The 18,238-nt window shown below is 41.7% G+C and overlaps 1 protein-coding gene across 1 annotated transcript in view; it reads left to right on the top strand.

The window, feature by feature from the left end:
- Positions 1 to 18,238, top strand: part of LOC110165968 (A disintegrin and metalloproteinase with thrombospondin motifs 3) — a 287,972-nt gene that overhangs the window by 87,247 nt on the left and 182,487 nt on the right. The window contains exon 4 of the mRNA XM_055149924.1: positions 9,792 to 9,948. Coding sequence (XP_055005899.1) covers positions 9,792 to 9,948 — 157 coding nt within the window. The remainder of the gene's footprint in view (positions 1 to 9,791; positions 9,949 to 18,238) is intronic.

Here is an 18,238-nt window from a genome sequence, read left to right as displayed (position 1 = left end):
ACCAGAAACAGACCAGGACTAGACCAGGACTAGACCAGAACTAGACCAGGACTAGACCAGGACTAAACCAGGACCAGACTAAACCAGGACTAGACCAGGACTAGACCAGGACTAAACCAGGACTAGACCAGAACTAGACCAGGACCAAACCAGGACTAGACCAGGACTAGACCAGAACTAGACCAGGACCAAACCAGGACTAGACCAGGACTAGACCAGGACTAGACCAGGACTAGACCAGGACTAAACCAGGACCAGACTAAACCAGGACTAGACCAGGACCAGACTAAACTAGGACTAGACCAGGACTAGACCAGAACTAGACCAGGACCAGACTAAACCAGGACTAGACCAGGACCAGACTAAACCAGGACTAGACCAGGACTAGCCCAGGACTGGACCAGGACTAAACCAGGACTAGCCCAGGACTAGACCAGGACTAGACCAGAACTAGCCCAGGTCTGGACCAGGATTAGACCAGGACTAGACCAGGACTAGACCAGAACTAGACCAGAACTAGACCAGAACTAGACCAGGACCAGACTAAACCAGGACTAGACCAGGACCAGACTAAACTAGGACTAGCCCAGGACTAGACCAGGACTAGACCAGAACTAGCCCAGGTCTGGACCAGGATTAGACCAGGACTAGACCAGGACTAGACCAGAACTAGACCAGAACTAGACCAGGACTAAACCAGGACCAGACTAAACCAGGACTAGACCAGGACCAGACTAAACCAGGACTAGACCAGGACCAGACTAAACCAGGGCTAGCCCAGGACTGGACCAGGACTAGACCAGGACTGATCCAGTGTCATTAGTGGATATACATATATAAACGCCACAGTCGTCGAGTCCATCTCCTCTGCTGATTATTTTATGTAATAAATACTCTAAAGTCTCTGGGCGCTTGTTTCCAGGGCAACAGACGCCCCTCAAGTATTTTTCTCCCGTTCGTCCACAGTCCAAGACACATGTTGGGGGCGTCTAAACTCAGGTTTCCAACTAGAGGTGTTCAGGGTGTTTTTCGACGCTGAGGTCGGAACAGAATATTATTCAATTACAGATGGTTTTACAACTCAAAAACACATAGAAAAACAGACATTCTGACTGTGAGTGTGGTCGCCTCTCCACAGACCTGACCTGTAACTTGGTCTGGTTTGGATTCCATGAAGTTAGAAAGGTTTACTGCAGTTGTGTCCAAACTCTTTTCATCAAGGGCCACATCTCGAAACACAGATGAAGTAGACTGGTGCTCAGTACAGAGAATAATTGAAATATGAGTTTAACACGTTAGAATGAACCGTCAGTCTTTTATTCAGGCTAAGATTCTCAAAACCAAACACTAAATATTAAATATCAGCTTTATCAAGGTGGATTTTCAAAAAACTTGCAGTATAAAGTAAATTTTTAATTCATACAAGGTCATTTGGGCCAATTCACCTGGAAGCCTGAGGGCCAAGAAAAATTTGTCAGAGGACCGCATTTGGCCCACGGGCCATAGTTTGGACATACCTGGTTTAATGCCATACTGTGAAACATTCCAGACACCTTCAAAGATGAGCTGTGAAAGTTTATGCCATCTGGTTGTCTCCATGGACATGTTGTTGAATGTTCCACATTATGACTTTAAACATATCTCCTGTTTTTAATTGCTCAAAATGCCTTGAAAAACGTCGGCGGCGTCGCCTCTCCACAGATCTGATCTGTTTTAATTTTTCTTCACTGTTTTCATCCGTTGCTTTGAAGGCATCTACAGCTTCAGGAGTTTATTTCTCCACAGTGCGACCAATCAAATTGTATTTTATTATCTATTATCCGGAAAATTCTGGAAAATTCGTTGACACTTGTTGTGCGTAGGCCACTGTTTTTATACACTCCGCTCAAAAGTTTTAGAAACAACACCACACTTTTTCTAGTTTTTTCCAGTCGTTGTCAAGTTTTACCGTCTTCTTCTTTTTTCCTGAGGTCGTTTTGGCAGAACTTGGACTTGTGTTTTGTATTTTTGATAATTTTTTTAACCTCTGGCTGTTCGGTTCTTACCTCTGTACTGTTTTGTAACCGCAGCCCTCGATGAGCTTCATTTGACTGGAGCTGAACAGTGGAAACAGAGGAGAGACGTGTTCAGTGTTTGAGTTTTGAAGCGTGGAACTCGGAGCCGAGTCACATTCTTTTGGTTTCACACTCGCAGTTTGTGAAATCTTTAATTGACTGATCCACGTGTGAACATCTCCAACACCAGAGAACAACGAGAGAGAGAAGAGAGAGAGAGAAAGAAAGAAAGAAAGAAAGAAAGAAAGAAGAGAAGAACGAGGGAGAGAGATGAAAGAGAAAATATCTCCAACACTGAACAGGGACAATTATACACAATTATACTGAGAGAGAGAGGAAGAGAGTGAGAGAAAAAAGGAGAGGAAGAGAGGAAAGGAGAAAGAGAGAGGGGGAGAGAGAGGAGAGAGGGAGGAGAAAAAGAGGGAGAGAGAGGGAAAAGAGAGGAGAGAGAAGGAGAGAGGGAAGAGAGAGAAAGAGAGTGGGGGGAGAGAATGAAGAGAAAAGGAGAGAAAGGAAGAGAGAGGAAAGAGGGAGAGAAAGGGAGGAAAGAGGGAGAGAGAGAGTGAGACAGAGAGAGGGAAGAGAGAGAGCGAGAGAGGAAAGAGGGAGAGAAGGAAGAGAGAGTGAGGCAGAGAGAGGAGAAAGAGAGAGAAAGAGAGAAAAGAAGGAGAGAGGGAAGAGAGAGCGAGAGAGGAAAGAAGGAGAGAAGGAAGAGAGAGTGAGGCAGAGAGAGGAGAAAGAGAGGAAAGAAGGAGAGAGGGAAGAGAGAGCGAGAGAGGAAAGAAGGAGAGAGGGGAGAGAGAGTGAGAGAGGATAGAGGGAGAGAAGGAAGAGATAGTGAGAGAGTGAGGGAAGAGAGAGAGAGAGAGAGCGAGAGAGGAAAGAAGGAGAGAGGGAAGAGAGAGCAAGAGAGGAAAGAGAGAGAGAAGGAAGAGAGTGAAGGAAGAGAGAGAGCGAGAGAGGAAAGAAGGAGAGACGGAAGAGAGACAGAGAGAGAGAAGAGGGAAGAAACAGGAAAGGAGAGAAAGAGCGAGACGAAAAGGGGAGAGAGACACGGAGAAAGTGGAAAAAGGGAGAAAGCGAGAAAAGGAGTGAGAGAATAGGAGAGAAAGAGAACAAAAGATAGAGAGAGATAGAGAGAATAAAAGAGGAGAGAGAGAGAGAGAATAAAAGAGGAGAGAGAGAGAGAGATAGAGAGAATAAAAGAGGAGAGAGAGAGAGAGAGAGAGAGAGAGAGAGAATAAAAGAGGAGAGAGAGAGAGAGAATAAAAGAGGAGAGAGAGAGAGAGAGAGAGAGAGAGAGAGAGAATAAAAGAGAGAGAGAGAGAGAGAGAGAATAAAAGAGGAGAGAGAGAGAGAGAGAGAGAGAGAGAGAGAGAGAGAGAGAGAGAGAGAGTAGGTGATGTGAGGTCAAACAGAGTTAAAGTGCAGGGAGAGTTTCTGTTCTTATATTGTGGAAAAGTTTGTGTTTTGGATTCGTCACAAAACCCAGAGCCACAACAGTTGAACTCCAGTCCCACTCACCACAAACACAGACTGAAACTATAAAGATACAACATGGAACTTTTCTTTTTTTTTTTTTTTTTTGTTCCTTTCTTTTTTGTTCCACAGATGTTGTTGCTTTGTTTGGAGGAGTGATGTTCCGCAGTGTGGCATTAAACGCATCCGTCTCCGTGTTTAAAGGCAAAAACCAGTGACGCCGCCGGTGCCAAGTCCGATTACAGGTCGGATCCGCGGGGAGGCGAGCTCGCCCACGCCAAGAAAACACGGACTAAAGTATTTCTATGGCAACGCAACGTCTGTAACTGAACATACACGAGAGAGATATCTACACGTAATGCCATACTGCGGAACATTTCGGGCAAAGCTTTAACGTCTCTTTAAAGGAGCATTTTATTGTCCAAATAATCAGGAAGTGTGTGTTAGCATGCTAGTTGTTGTTTTTGTCCAGTAATCAAAAAATGTGTGGTTAGTGTGCTAGTTGTTGTTATTGTCCCATAATCAGGAAGTGTGTGGTTAGCATTCTAGTTGTTGTTGTTAGCCAATAATCAGGAAACGTGTGGTTAGCATGCTAGTTTTTGTTATTGTCCCATAATAGGAAGTGTGTGTTAGCATGCTATTTGTGTCCTTGTCCTATAATCAGGAAGTGTGTGGTTAGCATGCTAGTTGTGTTACTGTCCCATAATCAAAAAGTGTGTGGTTAGCGTGCTAGTTGTTGTTATAGTCCAATAATCAGGAAGTGTGTGGTTAGCGTTCCAGTTGTTGTTATTGTCCCATAATCAGGAAGTGTGTGGTTAGCATTCTAGTTGTTGTTGTTAGCCAATAATCAGGAAACGTGTGGTTAGCATGCTAGTTTTTGTTATTGTCCCATAATAGGAAGTGTGTGTTAGCATGCTATTTGTGTCCTTGTCCTATAATCAGGAAGTGTGTGGTTAGCATGCTAGTTGTGTTACTGTCCCATAATCAGGAAGTGTGTGTTAGCATTCTAGTTGTTATTTTCCAACAATCGGGAAGTGTGTGTTGGCATGCTAGTTGTTGTTATTGGCCAATAATTAGGAAGTGTTTGGTTAGCATGTTAGTTGTTGTTATAGTCCAATAATCAGGAAGTGTGTGGTTAGCGTTCTAGTTGTTGTTATTGTCCCATAATCAGGAAGTGTGTGGTTAGCATGCTATTTGTGTTATTGTCCCATAATCAGGAAGTGTGTGATTAGCGTGCTAGTTGTTGTTATAGTCCAATAATCAGGAAGTGTGTGGTTAGCGTTCCAGTTGTTGTTATTGTCCCATAATCAGGAAGTGTGTGGCTAGCATTCTAGTTGTTGTTATTAGCCAATAATCAGGAAACGTGTGGTTAGCATGCTAGTTTTTGTTATTGTCCCATAATAGGAAGTGTGTGTTAGCATGCTATTTGTGTCCTTGTCCTATAATCAGGAAGTGTGTGGTTAGCATGCTAGTTGTGTTACTGTCCCATAATCAGGAAGTGTGTGTTAGCATTCTAGTTGTTATTTTCCAACAATCGGGAAGTGTGTGTTGGCATGCTAGTTGTTGTTATAGTCCAATAATCAGGAAGTGTGTGGTTAGCGTTCTAGTTGTTGTTATTGTCCCATAATCAGGAAGTGTGTGGTTAGCATTCTAGTTGTTGTTATTAGCCAATAATCAGGAAACGTGTGGTTAGCATGCTAGTTTTTGTTATTGTCCCATAATAGGAAGTGTGTGTTAGCATGCTATTTGTGTCCTTGTCCTATAATCAGGAAGTGTGTGTTAGCATTCTAGTTGTTATTTTCCAACAATCGGGAAGTGTGTGTTGGCATGCTAGTTGTTGTTATTGGCCAATAATTAGGAAGTGTTTGGTTAGCATGTTAGTTGTTGTTATAGTCCAATAATCAGGAAGTGTGTGTTAGCATGCTAGTTGTTGTTATAGTCCAATAATCAGGAAGTGTGTGTTAGCATGCAAGTTGTTGCTTTTTTTCTCATTTTAAGACGGTAAAAATCAGGTACAGCACTTTTAAGTAAGTTACACTAGTTTTTTCACCTTTTTTAAAGTTTAGTCATCGCAAAACTGTAATCTTGTCTCTGAAAGTTGTAAAAATCTATTATAAATTCATTTGAATTAATAATTAAGACGTTTTAAATGCATAAAATGAAACTTAAAATAAACTTGCTCTTTTTTTTTTCACATTTTAAAACAGTAAATATCAGGTACAGTGCTTTTAAGTAAGTTACTGCTATTTTCTTTTTTTTAAGTTTAGTTAAAGTTTAGTCATAGCAAAACATGAAAGTTGTGAAAATCTCTTATAAACTCATTTGGATGAATAATTAAGATGTTTTGGATGCATAAAATTAACTTAAAATGAAACTTTAAATGAACTAGCTCTGTTTTTTCACATTTTAACACAATCAGGTACAGGGCTTTTAAGTAAGTTACTGCTAGTTTTTTACTCCCTTTTTTTAAGTTTAGTCACGGAAAATTGTAATCATGGTCTCTGAACGTTGTGAAAATTTTATAAACTCATTTGAATGAATAATTAAGATGATTGGATGCATAAAATGAACTTAAAATGAAACTTAAACTACCTTTGTTTTTCATATTTTTAAGACAGTAAAAAACAGGTACAGCAATTTTAAGTAAGTTACTGCATTTTTTCCCCCACCTTTTTTTAAGTTTAGTCATTGCAAAACTATAATCATTGTCTCTGAAAGATGTGAAATCTCTTATAAACTCATTTGGATGAATAATTAAGACATTTTGGATGCATAAAAAGAAAATTAAAATGAACAAGCTCTGTTTTTTCCACATTTTTAAGATGGTAAAAATCAGGTACAGCAATTTTAAGTAAGTTATTGCTATTTTATACCCCCTTTTTTTTATGTTTTGTCATCGCAAAACTATAATCTGGTCTGTTATAAACTCATTTGAATGAATAATTAAAACATTTTGAATGCATGAAATGAACTTAAAACGAAACTTAAACTAAACTCGCTCTGTTTTTCCACATTTTACGAACTCAGGTACAGCTTCTTTAAACATTGCACAACCGTGGGGCCCTGTACGGCGCTTTTACTTTTACCGAACCTCTTTCTTGTATAATCATGTTGAAACTGACTCAATCTCGTGCAGGCCGCCGCGCTCTGGCCCAGGCTTCGCTCATTAAAACTGTTTACACAAAGCTACTTAATTTCAGGAACATATCACTTTCCAAAACCATCAAAACACACGCGCTTCCCACTGCTCTTTCCCTCTGCTCTTCGCCTGTTTTGGTTCGAATCTACGTCAGAAATCGCCTTTTACGTCACGTTCGGATGACTCGAATTCCTCCGCCATCCCGTAAGAATCAGCCTCCCCGCGAGCCCGTTAGAGCAGAGTTTCCCCGTTTGGTGTGAAATCCATAAGTCTTCAGAGAGGAGCCCCAAAGCGTTCGAGTGATTGTCGAAGCTTCAGAGTCGCGAGGAAGTTCAGGGGTTGGCGAAAAAGTGCTGAATCCGATGGTGTTTTTCACGAGAGATAATCGAAAAGAAAAAAGAGAAGAGAACAACAAAAGACAGAAAGAAAAGAAGACATGAACTGCTGATAATGACATTGAATTTGACGTCTTTAACCCGTCTAGTCTGACTTGGAAACACCGTATGTTTTGGACTATAAGGTGCATTTTCTCGTCTATTTTCATACATAAGTCGCACCGGATTATAAGGAGCATTAAGCGAAACAAACGGACGACACTTGAGACTGAAACCTTAGCCCAGGCGTCCACGATCCATCGGCAGATCGTGGTGTAATTCGTCCGGTGTTTCCTCTCTGTCTTGGTGAATGTGAATTATGAATGTGAATGTGCGTGGATCTTTTAAGTTTGTTGGTTTTTTTTTATTTCCTACGAGGACGAGTCAAATGTACATCGAGTATTAATGTGTTTAATTCAGCTTTGCCACATTTGTTTACGTTTTACAGAAACAAAACTTAAAACCACATGGCTCATTTGCATAAACTAAGCCCTGAAAAAAACAGCTCGCTCCTTGTGCCCTGATGCGGTTCAGCTTCTGTCGGACTAAATTGGGCTTTACTCCGGGAGGTTCCTAATCCGTGTGTCATTCGTTCATTCGTTTTTCAATATAAAACCAAAAATAAGAAAACGAAAAAACAACAGTTTTCTTCGCTATTTGTCTCCAAAACCAAAATGAAAAAACAGATAACGATTCGTTTTTTCAGTTTTCGATTTTGGTTTAAATGAAGAATGGAAAAAACGGATAACGGCCGTTTCCCGTTTATGTGACTTCCGTGACTGCGATGCCGAACTTTTGCACCGCTCTGGTCCCGGTCTGGTCCCAGTCTCAGTAGCGCTCTGGTCCCGGTCTGGTCCCGGACCTGGTCCATTTGAACCAAAAGCTCTTAGTTCGTTTCGTTTTCGTTGGTGTGAAAGCGTCAGTTGGATGCTGCACCACCTCGGAACCAGCCGCGGTTCTTGAGCGCGGAGGACTGGAGCAGCCCATCCGGACCTGTAGTCCACAGAACATTCTCACTTTCCCCACACGGAACCAGCGCGGAGACGATGACACGGAACCGCTTGGACCGCTGGTCCCGGTCTCAGTTCCGCTCTGGTCCCGGTCTGATCCTGGTCTCAGTCCCGCTCTGGTCCCGGTCTGGTCTCGGACCTGGATCAGTCCTGGTTCAGTTTGTACGCGGTGCAAAAGTTCGGCATCGCAGTCACGGAAGTCACGTAAACGGGAAATGGCCGTTATCCGATTTTTCCATTCTTCATTTAAACACAAAATCGAAAACTGAAAAAACAAATCATTATCCGTTTTTTCATTTTGGTTTTGGAGACAAATAACAAAGAAAACTGTTGTTTTTTCGTTTTCTTATTTTTGGTTTTATATTGAAAAACGAATGAACGAATGATACACGGATTGTTCCTGACTACAGTCGCCGTAATGCTCCAGAATCCATCAAGTGGTGCGGCTTCATAGTTTACCAAAGTCGTACTAAAACATTTTGACAGATTTTTGAGCGCCGTGTACCACATAAAATCAGTTTAAGGTCAGTAAACACAACCAGAATTAATCCGTAAGGCGCACTGTCGATTTTTGAGAAAATTTAAGGATTTTAAGTGCGCCTTCTAATCCGAAAAATACGGTATGTTTTATATAACTGCGCATAACCAACCATAAAAGATAGAAACTTACTCCCATTTCGGTAACACTTTATAATAACTACACCTTATTTAGTCTTAATAAAGCATGAACAAAGGCTTAATTAATAATGAACAAAGACTTAATTAATAATGATTCACACTTAGTAACTATTTAATTACTACCTGAATTAGCACTTGCACTTAATTTGCCTGTGCTGTACATAGTTACTCATAATTATTTCATACTTAATTACTCATGAACTAACCATTTGAGCATTTATTAATCATTAGTAAACTATGAGAGAATGATTTACTAATAATACAATACAATGATAATTCAGGCAGCTGTTATCTGTTAGTTAAGTCTTTTTGAGAGCTTTTCTAAAGTGAAGACGAATTTTGCTTTATTAAGCATTTACTAAGCGTGAATCATTATTAATTAAATCTTTGTTCATTATTAATTAAGTCTTTGTTCATGCTTTAGTAAGAGGGAGACGTGCGGCTTTCCGAGCATATTTCCGGCATTATCCTACGTCACACACTCGCTGTGTGATGACATCAGGAAAACGAGTGTCCAATAAGAACTTTGTTTTCCGCCAAACTCATGCGCTCCGTCCATTTTGATTGGCCCAGACTTTGCCAAAGAGTGTAGTGAGTCAAGATGATCGACTGCTCTGAGCGTCTGTGTTCAAACAAATGAAAAAGTCGCTCTAAGTGCAGATATTTCTCAAATAAATGGCAAATTACGCATCTTGGTCTGTGTGATTGCGCGTTCCTTGTGATTTTTATTGATAATCTTTATGTCCAAATCCAATATATGAATATTTTAGCCCACAGATGGTTCAGAAATTGCGGAAATTCCCGTGTCACCCGTGTCACAAATGACCTTGGATCGTCAGCAACGTTTTTTTGCAGCATCAGGCACAGGGGCTTGACCCATGTACCAAATTTGGTGACAATCGGTCTATAAATGACGGAATTGGCACCAGGAAAGTCATGGGGCCATTATGGATATTTTTATTTTACTTATTTATTATTTATATTTATTTCTTTATAAATGTGCATATTATCTCCATCTCCTAACCTGATTTTATTTTATTTGTTGTGTCTCTTTCAGGCAGGTCTGATCCGCACCGACAGCGGAGAATTCTTCATCGAGCCTCTGGAGAAAGGACAGCAGGGCGTCGAGGAGAAAGGAAGAGTCCACGTGGTCTACAGGAGGTCTGCCATCAAGAGAGAGGGAGGAGAAAGAGGAGAGGAGAGACACAACGAAGGTGAGAACGAGAGAGAGAGAGAGGAGAGAGGGAGAGGAGAGAGAAAGAGGAGAGGAGAGACACAACGAAGGTGAGAAAGAGAGAGAGAGAGAGAGAGGGAGGAGAGAGAGGAGAGGAGAGACACAACGAAGGTGAGAACGAGAGAGAGAGAGGGAGGAGAAAGAGGAGAGGAGAGACACAACGAAGGTGAGAACGAGAGAGAGAGAGAGAGGAGAGAGGGAGGAGAGAGAGGAGAGGAGAGACACAACGAAGGTGAGAACGAGAGAGAGAGAGGGAGGAGAAAGAGGAGAGGAGAGACACAACGAAGATGAGAAAGAGAGAGAGGAGGAGAGACACAACGAAAAGAAAAGAACGAGAGAGAGAGAGGAGAGAGGAGAGGGAGGAGAGAGGGAGGAGAGAGAGGAGAGAGGGAGAGAGAGAGGGAGGAGAAAGAGAGGAGAGATACAACGAAGGTGAGAACGAGAGAGAGAGAGAGAGGAGGAGAGAGAGGAGAGGAGAGACACAACGAAGGTGAGAACGAGAGAGGGAGGAGAGAGGGAGGAGAGACACAACGAAGGTGAGAAAGAGAGAGAGAGAGAGAGAGAGGGAGGAGAAAGAGGAGAGGAGAGACACAACGAAGGTGAGAACGAGAGAGGAGAGAGAAAGAGGAGAGGAGAGACACAACGAAGGTGAGAACGAGAGAGAGAGGAGAGGGAGGAGAAGAGGAGAGGAGAGACACAACGAAGGTGAGAACGAGAGAGAGAGAAGAGGAGAGAGGAGGAGGAGAAAGAGGAGAGGAGAGACACAAGGAAGGTGAGAAAGAGAGAGAGAGAAGAGGAGAGAGGGAGGAGAAAGAGGAGAGGAGAGACACAACGAAGGTGAGAACGAGAGAGAGAGAGAGGAGGAGAGGGAGAGAGAGGAGAGGAGAGACACAACGAAGGTGAGAACGAGAGAGAGAGAGAGAGAGGGAGGAGAGACACAACGAAGGTGAGAACGAGAGAGAGAGAGGAGAGAAGAGGAGAGGAGAGAGGAGAGGAGAGACACAACGAAGGTGAGAACGAGAGAGAGAGAGAGAGGAGGGAGGAGAGACACAACGAAGGTGAGAACGAGAGAGAGAGGAGAGAGGGAGGAGAGAGAGGGAGGAGAAAGAGAGGAGAGATACAACGAAGGTGAGAACGAGAGAGAGAGAGAGAGAGGGAGGAGAGACACAAACGAAGGTGAGAACGAGAGAGAGAGGAGAGAGGGAGGAGAGAGAGGGAGGAGAAAGAGAGGAGAGATACAACGAAGGTGAGAACGAGAGAGAGAGAGAGAGGGAGGAGAGGGAGGAGAGAGAGGAGAGGAGAGACACAACGAAGGTGAGAAAGAGAGAGAGAGAGGAGAGAGGGAGGAGAAAGAGAGAGAGGAGAGACACAACGAAGGTGAGAACGAGAAAAAGAGAGGAGAGGAGTGAGGGAGAGGAGAGACACAATGAAGGTGCGAACGAGAGAGAGAGGAGAGGAGAGAGGGGGAGGAGAGAGAGGAGAGACAAAACGAAGGTGAGAACGAGAGAGAGAGAGGAGAGAGGGAGGAAAAAGAGGATGGAGAGACACAACAAAGGTGAGAACGAGAGAGAAAGGAGAGGAGAGAGACGTGAAGGTAAGAACAGAGAGAGGAGAGAGAGAGAGGGAGGAGAGACATAATGAAGGTAAGACCAAAAAAGAGGGAGGAGAGAGAGGGGGGAGGAGAAACACAATGAAAGTAAGAAGAAGAGAGAGGGAGGAGGAAAGGTAAAAACAGGTTAAAATCACCACACACTGAGCTTTTTGAAAGCTGCAGGTCCCATCAGCCGAACAACAGCGTTTTCTTTTTTTTGTTTTTTTTTTGTTTACATTGTGTTCTTTGGGGAAACAGAATTTCCAAAGAGGCATTCAGACAGTGGAGTCGTCAGGGTCGGCAGGTCCTGGTCCTGTCCAGTTGTTGGTGTTCATGTGGTGATTGTTCTGACTCGGTTGTGAACTTGTTTAGTCGTATGAATCAGCTGATGCTCTGTGATGGGAGTTTTACGAGTTTTATAAGTTTAGACAGTCAGTGTAGTGAACAAAGGCTCTAAATATTGTAGAAAATCTGCAGTGTGTGTGTTTTATCTGCATTAAACTGTGTTGGCTCGGCTCTGCTTCAGTGCCTCCTCCAGCCCGGGTCAGTGGACTGTGGCTGGATATGGTCACTTTGACTTTGGCGTCTATATACAGTTGTATCTGTAAATATGAGCAGCTGGCCCAGATTTCCAAGGCCACAGTCTGCAGCTGCATTTACATGATAAAGCTCCCTCTGCTGTCAGGAACGGAAATAAACTATTCTTTAGGCTCCATCAATGCTGTGCTAATAGTCGAGTTTCATCTGACATCATTGTTATTAAAAGCCCGCGTTGCTGCTGGGAAATATTTTGGTCGGAGGCAAGAAACAGGAAAGCGTCAAACACAGTATTTATCCCCGATAATGGTAAATTCCTGCTGCATTATCGGATGCACAAATAGAAGCACGGAAGAAGGAAAATGGATTTTTTTCGTATTCTGAGTGAAAAGAACCACTAACAGGTGAATTAAACGACTTTCAAACATTCGCAGAGCAAACGTAGAAGATCCTAACAAACCCTTGGACTCCAACAAGTTCAACAACACATCGAGACTCTTGGAGGTTTTCATCTTTTCTGCTGTGAATATTTGTCCAGGTAGTTGGTGATTCTGACCAGAAATTTGGTTTGGTCCACCTTTTGTCGGGGTTGAAAAGGGTGATTTGTCGTCCGTCGATGCTTATGACCAATTTCTGGTCAAATGGTCTTGGGTCCTCTGTCGTTAGAGTGGATAAATAACCGGGATCAATACCCTTTACGTGTTTTCTCGCTCCGTCCGTCATGTTGAATTAGTGTTTCTTGCCGCCGACCAAAATAATTCCCAGCATGCAACGCGCGCTTTTGTCAACAATGAAACTCGTCTATACAGCCACGTGTTTATTATGAACAGTATTTGAACGAAGAACGAGTCCGGCGATGATTTATGGACTTAACACAGGGTTCCCACGGTCATGGAAATCCTAGAAAAGTCATGGAAATTGAAAACATCATTTTCCAGGCCTTGGAATTTTGTAAATTCAATGAAAATTTTGGAAAAGTCATGGAATTTTAGTATCTCTTTCAGGCAACTACATCGTTCTGTTAAGTTTTCATGAGGCTATTATGAATATTTCTGAACGTCTGTGCCTTTTTAAATGCACTGACAGTATTTTGAATGTTAAAAACTATAATCCCAAACCATAAAGTGAGTGGAAAGAGTTAACATTTCGCATTTAGCTCTAAAAATCTGATCAATTCTACACATGTAGGTGCTGTAAAGTCATGGAAAATTCACTTTAGGTGTTGAAAAAGTCATAGAAGTAGAAAAAGAGTGGGAACTCTGTTAACAACTGTGCAGAGGGAGTTTGGAGTTTTACCTGTGACGCAACAATCCAGGCAAAATGCGAATGGAGAATTTTTTTAGTGTAAAATTTATCGCAATTATTTACAAATATAGATATATTCTAGATAAAAACGGTCTTTTTATTACATACAACTTGCTGGTAATGACCTAAATAACCTACGGTACTGAGATTTGGAGCAAAAAAAGGCAATAAGAGCAATCACATTATCAACTTATAATGAATCAACCAATGTGTTATTTATAAACCTTCAAACTCTGAAATGTTATGATTTAGTCGACCTTTATACTCTGAAAATCATGTTCCAAGTAAACAACAATCTCCTGTCAAAATCGTTACAGAACATGTTCAAAATCCGAAAGAGCCGATACGAGCTCAGAGGCACGACCATGTTTATCAAAAAGAAAATCAGAACAAACATTAGGAAATTTTGTGAATCTGTTAAAGGGCTGGAGCTCTGGAACAACTGTACAGAAAACCTAAAATTGTGCACCAGTCTTTCACTTCATAAAGAAGTTTAAATGTTTAACTCTGGACAGAAACATGAAATATGAGACTTAGTTTGTGCTGTAGGACTTTGTTGTTCTGTTTTTGATTTGTTCATTTCCTCTTGCTGGATTTATGAAGATGAACTGGTGTCAAGATGAAGGTCTGATAAAGGAATAAACGGTAAAGGGCAGAATAAGCTTAAACTTCAGCCGACACCTTTTCGGTCTGTGTCTGTTAAATATGACTGTGAATTAATGTCAAAATATACCTGTGACCGAAATAATCAAAAAACAAACAAAAAAAATGTTGCATAATTTGTGTCCTTTAATCGTCTTATTTGTCAAAAATGAGTTCATATTACCAAAGATAAAGTAATGGTTTTAAAAGTCCATTAAAAGTGGAGTAAAAAGTAGCTGGAGCACATTTTTACATCACCATCTCCGCCCCCTCTGCTCCTCTCCTCTGTATTTCATATTTCTCATTTTCTAACAGCAGATTTAACCTCGTCTCTGTCCTCAAACCTCGCTCAAACTCTGCCATGAAATCCTTCCAGCGCCATAACCCAGAGAACATTTTTACGGGCAGGAATAAAAGCGCGGACGTGAACACCTGAGCGGGAGACGGACGAGCCCTGCCTGTTTAATCCTCATCACATCTGTCTCTGTTTTTATGATCTCGGTCGGTCTGGGGTCACCGGAGCCGAGCTGGAATGTGACTCCTGTTTTTAACCTTTGAACCTGATCCTAAACCAGAACGAGCGGAATATGACGTGAAATCAGCCAAGTGTCAGATTGTTGGAGTCGTGACAGGTCAGACGTCGTATTTTTAGTCTTTGCCAAGTTTGACAATTTTGTTAAAGGTCTAATATTACTTGGGTGAGTCCCAGTTTTGATCCCTGTGTCCCCTGTCCCAGAAAATGTATTCAAAACCAGTGATTTGTTCCAGTTTCATACAAGAAATGTCCCAGGTGTCCCTATTTTTGACCAATCTGATCCCTGCAGTGTGCAAAAATACTGAAATATCAACATGTTGTATTGTTTAATGCAGGGGTGTCAAACTCATTTTGGTCCGGGGGTCGTATCCAACCTACTTTGATCCCAAAGAGGCCGGATCAGAAAAGTCATGACATATAAACCCCCAAAATAACAATAAGTTCAAATATTTGTGCAGAGAAATGCAAATCTATATGCAATTTCAACACAAAGTTTTAACATTAACTTGCAAATAGGAATAAGTCAATTTTTCTTGGAAAATCCTGCACTCGGCTCCACTTTTCTCATGTTGGACATTTTGTTGATGAGGGTGTCACGGTCAACAGTCAAAACGATCGTCCTTTAAGAGCGTTTGGAAAGAGACAAGTCTTCATTTGTGCTGCTCTGGTGGGAGGGGCCACGTACAGAGACGCTGGAGACGCTGCTGTGATAAACACCGCAGAAAATTACCAATATTTTAATAGAAAATATAATTAAAATATTTTAGTAGAAAATCAGCCGAGGGCCACATTAAAGGTCTTGGAGGGCCGTATGTTTGACACCCCTGGTTTAATGTGATGACACAGTATCGATATTGTGGTCTGCTGTATCGATATATCGCCAAGAGTATTTTTTTGGTATATTTGACAACATTATTTTGTTATAGTGATACAGTTTTTTAGCCTGATTCATCAGCCGGTTTCACTTCGTAGAAACTGTCTGACCTCGCAGCATCAGGGTTCGTTCGCTTGACGGAGGTACTTTTTTTCGTTTAACCAATCGCAGTTTTTTGGTCGTGATGTATGTAATGCACCGGTAACGGGGAAAGAGTACAATAACGTCTTTTGCCTTGATAAAATTCACCAAACATTCTCTTTGTTCTGGCTTTAAATCCTCGATCTTGGGAATCGTTGCCAACACAGAATGTATGGCTCTTCACTGATTGGCTGGTGACCGAACTCACATTTCCGGGGTTCTTGCAAACCATCTGATTTTTACCTGATTCCTGACCTAGTCACTGGAGAGAAATGAAATTGAACGGAGGCACTAGGTGGCACCAACCTGATTAACAGTTTTATGCTTGTTTAGAGGAAGGAAACTCATTTATGTGACACATTTAACATTTTCACTGTTTTGATGATTAAAATGTTTGTGTTTTGTATGAACTTTGCACAAGAAGTGGTTTAGCAAAGACTTTTAGTATCACAGACATGACTTAGCTTTTATTTTTATATCGTATCATTCCGAACACTGAGTGTGTTTACATGCACATCAATAACCTGGTTATGATCAGGTTTTTTGAGTATCCCGGTTTCTTCATGGTGCATGTAAACGCAGTAACCCGGTTTCAGTAACCCGGTTATGGCAGTATCCCGGTTATTAGAAACCGGGTTACTGTAGCTGGTTTATTCCGATAGTAACCGGGTTACTTGTGGCATGTAAACGCAGTACCCCGGTTACTGCAACATAAAGTTGAGTGCGCATGCGTCCAAAAGACACTTTCCAGCCTTTCACCACAACAGTAGTGACATAAATAAATTGACCAACATAAATAAAGTGACCAAACGAATGAAATGACTGTAAAATAAAGAGCTGCGCTAAACCTGCACACGTACAATCTGCACTCGTACGACCTGCACTCGTGTGACGCTGAAAAGCTAAAACATGAACTATCTCCTATACAACACACACACAGAACACACTTACCATCATTAACACCTCTTCTGTCACAGAAATAACACACATAATCCACAGAGTCGTGTCATTTAGTCCAAAAGAAACTGATCACATCAGCGGCGCAAGGAGCGAGTTGTTTTTATCGCCGCTAACAGTTTATGCTAATTAGCCAAACGGTCTTAAGTTTCGTTTCTGTAAAACGTAAACAAATGTGATCAGAGCTGAATTATCTGATCAAACGGGCTGATGTGTCTATAGTGTTTATGGTTTATATGTTGTAAAGTTGAGTTTATTTATGCAGAAGATTTTAATGAAGAATCTGCACAGTGGATTGTGGGAGATCTCGTAGCTCCTTAGCTTCTTATGCTAAAGGAGCTCACGGTTTGAATTTTTCCTGGTTTATGAAATTGATTTAAGTTAATTTTTGCGCCTGCGCATTTGTAAGATTATGTCAAGAAACCGGGATACTCCATTTGATCATGTATACGCGGATATGAGTGTCCCGGTTTCTCAGTGCGCATGTAAACGCAGTAACACGAATACTGACATAACCGGGGATATGGCTAATAACCGGGATACTGATGTGCATGTATACGCACTCACTGTATTGAGATATGTATCGTATCATGGCTTATGTATCGAGGTATCGTATCTGCAACTTCTTAACAATACCCAGCCCTAGTAAAGAGAGGCATAAATTGTCACTTGTTCAGGTAAAATACAGAAAAGGATGTTTGTCTGACTGTCATCATATAAACGTAGCCTAAACGTGCAGGGTTTGTGTGTTAAACGTGTGCGAATGAAACAAAACAAAACACAACTCCAGGTCTGTTTGTGACGAGGAAACAACATTATAAACCAATGCAACTTCTCAATATTCTTTTCCATCGCTTTAAAACTCAAATCGCCAATGTAACAAAACTAAACAACTTCACAGCTACTTTTATTAGCCTTATTTACCCTGCGTCTCTCCTCAGTGCATTTGCGGAGGTTCAGGGCTTGGACTTCCTGCTGGTAAAGTGGTGCGCTTAGAGAAATCAGCAGAGAAAATGGCTTTTAGTTGGTTTCTATAAAGAGAAGTTGTGTTAGGTAATAAAACGATGACTGTACAGGAGTCGGAACCAAAGTATTGCTTCATATAACAACTTTTAGGATTCTCAAAAGTGTTGAAAATCGAACACTAATCGATACTAAAACTAGAATCAAAACTAAATATTTATTTGAGCAGGTATCGATACTAAAAAGTCCCATTCACAGCACAGAAATGAAAGCTTTCCTGAATCTTTAGAATTATCTTGAGCTCATGGACTATCGTATTTTTCGGACTATAAGTCGCTTCGGAGAATAAGTCGCACCAGCCAAAAATGCGTAATGAAGAAGAAAAAAAGCATAGAATTTGTTCGTTTTCGGGGAAATATATTTTATGAAATCTGAGACCAGGAACCGACATCTTTATCATGAAAGTCAAGTTCTTGTACCGTATTTTCCGGGATATTGGACGCGCTCTTAAGTCTCCAACTGCATCAAAAAACGACCGCGCGCCCCACAATCCAGAGCGCTCTATACACGAATCCACTCGGGTGTCCCAGCACGACTTCAGTAAACTACAAAGCCGCACCACCCGCAGAACACACAAACACACACGGAGCAGACAGCGACCGCACAGCGAAAACACCCACAGACACACTCATCACTCCACGCCGACGAGGAACAGAACGGAGGAA

Source organism: Boleophthalmus pectinirostris, unplaced genomic scaffold (assembly GCF_026225935.1).
Source record: "Boleophthalmus pectinirostris isolate CB_2022bp ecotype Guang Dong unplaced genomic scaffold, ASM2622593v1 HiC_scaffold_14, whole genome shotgun sequence".
NCBI classification, from domain to species: domain Eukaryota; kingdom Metazoa; phylum Chordata; class Actinopteri; order Gobiiformes; family Gobiidae; genus Boleophthalmus; species Boleophthalmus pectinirostris.
This window is presented reverse-complemented; position numbering and strand designations above follow the sequence as displayed.